Genomic DNA, 5089 nt, shown 5'->3' on the forward strand with positions numbered 1-5089 from the left:
ACACTCAAGGGGCCAAAGAGCCGCATGTGGCTCGAGAGCCGCGGTTTGCCGACCACGGAACTCGGAGGTCATGGTTCGATTCCCCGTCAGGGTGCATACCCGTGTTGCGGGCTCAACCCCCAGTGGGGGGCGTGCAGGAGGCAGCCGATCCATGATTCTCTCTCCTCATGGATGTTTCTCTCTCTCTCTCCCTCTCCCTTCCTCTCTGACATCAATAAAAATATTTTTTTTTTTAAAAAAGAGAATCAATCTTTCCTTCTCGCCTGGCCTCAGAAAGGGTGTGGCCGGCAAGGGTCAGAGGCAGGGACGGTGCTGGGCCAGCCCAGGCGTGAGGGACCCTGGGCTTCTCCGGGTTTGGAGGCAGATCCCGTCCTGGGCCGTCAGCCGGCCGTCCCTCCTTCCTCCCTGCAGCCCCACAGCCCAGTGAGGACACCTGGGCATGGGCTCCGCCCTGGGAGTGGCCGCCACACCGGGGTCTGCGGCTTCCCCTGCCTTCGTTCAGACCCCGAAGCTACGAGGATGCACAGCGCCTCCCCGGGGGCAGCCTGCCGGTCGGGATCTGAAAGACTTTGTCTCCGGCTCATTTTGGGTGAATAGACTCAGGCACCTCACGGCGATCGGACCCCTCCCCAACCCCGTGCCGGGCTCGAGGCTGCGACACTGACCGACGTTGGTGAGCTGGCCCTTGGCGCTGAGGGACAGGGGCAGCGCGGGAGGCGACGGCAGCTCGGCCTGGTCCTCGGGCTCGGGCAGCCCCGCGATGGTGTGTGAGTGTCTCCTCTCCTTGGGCTCCTCCTGGGACTGGAGCTGGTACCTGTCGGACGGACGAGGCCAAGAGGGGTGAGGTGGGGCTGGCGTGGAGGCCCCGAGGCAGGAGGAGGAGAAAGGGGAGCAGGGAGGGGGCCCCGAGGAGGGAACCACAGCTGGGGTGACTGGGCGAGCTCCCCAGGCCCTCAGGAGCCTGGGGGGCGGGGGGCAGGCAGCAGAGTTACCTGAGCCCCTTCTTGGGCAGCGTGTTCCGATCCCGCTGGCCACTGTGGAGGAAAAGCAAGAGAAGCGTGTGGGCTCCTCCGAGAGGCCTGCGTCCCGGGCCCTGGGTTCGAGGGACTTGAACGCAGATAATCAGACTGTTGGCCCCACTATCTCTACAAACAACGGAAGACAGCCCCCCAGCTGAGGAATTCATCTCAACGGTTCAATGCTTTCCTCTGATCGGAAAGCAGGGTGTGGGAGCTACCGAGAAGGTCATGCTATGGCGGATGAAACCAGGCCATGATGACATAGAAATGATGTCATAGAAATGATGTCATAGAAAGCAAAGGATTTCTGGTGACAGGTCAAGCTAGTTATGTAATCTTTTTTTTTTTTTTTAAAGAAAGGGAGGAGGCAGCGGGAGAGAGAGGGAGGGGAAGAGGGAGGTATCAACGGGAGAGACACATCGATTGGTTGCCTCCCGCACGGGTCCCGGCCAGGGCTGGGGAAACAGCGACCGAGGCACGTGCCCTTGACAGGGAATCGAACCCACGACCCTTCAGTCCTCGGGCCGACACTTTAACCCTGACCTACACCGGATGGGGCTAGCGAGGCGATCGGGGTTAAGCCATCCAAGGTCCGGGTGCACCGGTCTTCCTCTCGATAAGACACTCATTTAAAAACCAAACAGCGTCCTTCCTATTTCAGGGATTTGGGAAGCAGGTGACATTACTTAATGTCGGTTAAAAACCACACATTCCAGCCGGGCAGCATGGCTCAGTGGTTGAGCGTCGACCTAGGAACCAGGAGGTCAGGGTTCGATTCCCAGTCAGGGCACACGCCCGGGTTGCGGGCTGGATCCCAATGAGGGGTGTGCAGGAGGCAGCCGATCCATGATTCTCTCTCATCCTTGATGCTTTTCTCTCTCTCTCTGCCTCCCCCTTCTCTGAAATCAGTACAAATATATTTTTTAAAAAAATTGAAAGTGGCCACCACACCTGGGACCTCCCCGCTGACAGCTGGGGGAGCCGGGACTCAGGACGGATTCAGACCGAGCTCTGCCCCTGTCCACCCACCTGTCCACCTGCCCGGCGCGGGGGCTCCCGCTCCAGGCCAGCTCCTCCGCCTCCTCCTCCTCCGGGGGCGCGGCCGGGGGCACGGCCGGGGCGGGGCTGGGGGCGCTGCTGGCGAAGGCGCCGGGCAGGCTCATGGGCATCTGGAGGGACTCCATGCTCCTGTGCAGGCCGGAGAGTTTGGGGTACATGCGGGGCTCCTTGGGGACGCTGAAGGCGCTCATGAGCTCCAGGCCCTGGGAGAAGCTGGCGGAGTTGATGTTGAGGATGGGGGCCGGGCTGGGGGTGAAGCAGGACGTGAGGGGGCCCCCGGTGGCCGCGCTGGCCGCGTGCAGCTCCGGGAGCTTCGGGGCGAGGGCGTCGCCGGCCGGCGGGGGCAGGTCCAGGCTGTTGGAGTTGACCTTGTCGAGGTTGGCCAGCGAGGGCGGCTTTGACAAAGCTCTTCACCGCGGCCCTGAGGCGGGAAGACGAAACGAAGCGTTTAGCATAAAGGAGCCAGAGAAGCCAGAGGCGGACAAGATCCTGGGGAAGTCCCCGTCCGGATTCCTTCCTTCCTGGCTTCGTGCTGAGTCCGGGGGCTTATCCCAGCGACAGAGGCCGGAAGGGACCCCGATATCCGGCTTGGGATCCCCTCGAGCCTTTTTTTCCTGTTTTAAGTATATTTTTATTGACTTCAGAGGAAGGGAGAGGGAGAGAAACATCCATGATGAGAGAGAATCATGGATCGGCTGCCTCCTGCACGCCCCGCACACTGGGGATGGAGCCTGCAACCCGGGCCTGTGCCCTGACTGGGAATCGAACTGTGACCTCCTGGTTCATGGGTTGAATCTGAACCACGGAGCCACGCCGGCCGGGCCCCTTCGAGTCTTAGAGTGGGGACAGCACAGGTGTGTGATGACTGTGAATAAATGTGTCGAAACCACCCGCCCAGGTGCTGGAGACAGGCGGGGGCCGATGGGGAACAGCACCAACAAGGAACTTTGAAGGCAGTTTTGGAAGAGGGAGAAGGAACTGGGATGCAGGGAGTGGTGGAGAGACCGGGACCCTGACCCTAACCCTAACCCTAACCCTAACCCTAACTGTAACCCCTAACCCCATGCCTTTAACCCTAACTCCTAAGCCTAACCCCTAACCCTAATCCCTAAACCCTAACCTCTAACCTCTAACCCTAACCCAGAGCACAGCAGCTAGGCCAGGCCTCCCAGCCCAGGGCGTGCGGGATCTGTGACCGAGGCGGAGCAAGACGGACAGGGGCGGCGGCCGGCCGGGCAGGTACCTGACGGGGGTGGGCGGCAGCTCGGCCAGCTTGGCGGCCGGCGGGAGGCTGGCCTGGTTCTTGGGCGTCGTCTCCGGGGAGCCGATGCTCTTCAGGGAGATGCTGTCTGGGTCCAGGGCCACGGCCTTGGCCTTGGCCTTCTCCTTCTCCCGGTCGGTCTGGTTGACAGGGGCCGGCACGGCCCGCCCGCCGGCCACCTTGGTCGGCTCCTTCAGGCGGGAGGGCACGAGGCCCGGCTGCTTGGCGCTGAGCAGGCTGGGGTCGATGCTGCTGCTGACGGGGCGCGGCCCGGCCCGGCCCCCGGTCACGCTCATGGCGCTGGACTTGGCCGGCCGGGGCAGGCTGCGGTACTGGATGGCAGACCGGGCGCCGGGCGCCAGGAAGCCAGGGCTCGGGGCCGTTGGACACGTCCAAGCTGGTCTGCGGCCGCCCACGGGCTTCACGGGGATACCCGAGGACTTCTGGATCTTGCCAAGCGTGGCGGAGCCGCCCGTCTGCATGACCGTGGCCGTGCCCGTGGCGGGCGGAGGCTTCTTGTAGCCGAAAGAGCCTGAGGCGGAGGGCCGGGCGATGCCCGAGGGCGGCTTCTTGGCGTCGGCCAGGCGGTCCCGGCCCGCGTCCGAGGAGGAGCGCTGCAGGCCCGTGTTCCTCACGGCCAGCTTGGCCTTGTCCGCCGCCTTGCCTTCCGGTTTGCCTGGGAGAGGCAGGAGGTGAGGTGAGAGTAGGCGGGATCGTCAACAACACAAACAGGCTTAAAAAAAAACCAACTAAATCCATTTTTATTGATTTCAGAGAGGAAAGGAGAGGGAGAGAGAGACAGAAACATCCACGAGGAGAGAGAATCATGGACCGGCTGCCTCCTGCACGCCCCACCCTGGGGATGGAGCCCACAACCCGGGCCTGTGCCCCGACCGGGAATCGAACTCGAGACCCTTCAGTCCACAGGCCGACGTTCTATCCACTTTGCCAAACCGGCCGGGGCTTCTTTCTCTTTTTAAAGGAAAAATCCCTGCTCTATTATTATCATGTATTTATTTTAATTCTCACCCAAGGAGTGAGGAAGAGTATTTTTTTCCATTGATGTTTTAGAGTGAGCGAAACGGAGAGGGAGAGACGGAGAGAGAGAAACACGGACGTGAGAGAGACATCGACCGGTTGTGTCCCGCTCACACCCCGACCAGGGCTGGGGCCTGAACCTGCGGCCGAGCCCTGTGCCCTTGACCGGAGAACCGAGCCCACATCCCAGGGGCCGGCCACCACTGAGCGAGGGGAGCCCCAGAGAGGCCGGCCTGACCCCCTCCCCGCCCCCGCCCCTGCCCCCGCCTGACCCCCCGCCCCCGGCTTACCCGCCACCTTGAGGGCGCTCTGGGCCGTGTGGGTGATGGGGGGAGGTAACAGCCACGGGCGGGGTCTTGCCCTTCTTCAGGGACCCAGCGTGGCCCAGGCTGATGGGCTTCTTCAGCTCCGTGACCTTGGCCGCCTCGTCGCCGCCGCCGCTCTCGGCCCGCTCCCTGCGCCACTTGGAGCCGCCCGACTCCATCTTCAGGCTGCCCGCTGTCGTAGTCCAGCTTCCGGGGGGCCTTCTCCTCCGACTCGCTGAACCAGCTCAGCCCGCTCTCCGCCAGGAAGCGCTTCTCCGAGTCCGTGCGCAGCTCCCCCGGGAGAGGACGGGTGTTTGGTTTGGACAGCCCGTCGGGGGGACGGGAGGGTGGGCCTCCAGGGGTGGGCGGCCACGGGGGACTTCCGAACGGCTGCTGGGGGGGGGGCC

The 5089-nt window shown here is 63.2% G+C and overlaps 1 protein-coding gene across 1 annotated transcript; it reads right to left on the bottom strand.

Moving 5' to 3' along the window:
* Positions 1 to 412: 412 nt before the first annotated feature.
* On the bottom strand, positions 413 to 5035 carry LOC102422380 (neuron navigator 1-like; the record flags this gene model as incomplete). Its single annotated transcript, XM_014451284.2, is given in 8 exon segments — positions 413 to 814; positions 993 to 1034; positions 2049 to 2476; positions 2478 to 2499; positions 3322 to 4015; positions 4668 to 4707; positions 4709 to 4873; positions 4875 to 5035. Coding segments are annotated over 8 exon segments (1868 nt in total), but the record flags the coding sequence as incomplete, so codon positions are not given.
* Positions 5036 to 5089: the final 54 nt, after the last annotated feature.

Source organism: Myotis lucifugus, unplaced genomic scaffold, assembly GCF_000147115.1.
Source record: "Myotis lucifugus unplaced genomic scaffold, Myoluc2.0 scaffold_11443, whole genome shotgun sequence".
NCBI lineage: Eukaryota > Metazoa > Chordata > Mammalia > Chiroptera > Vespertilionidae > Myotis > Myotis lucifugus.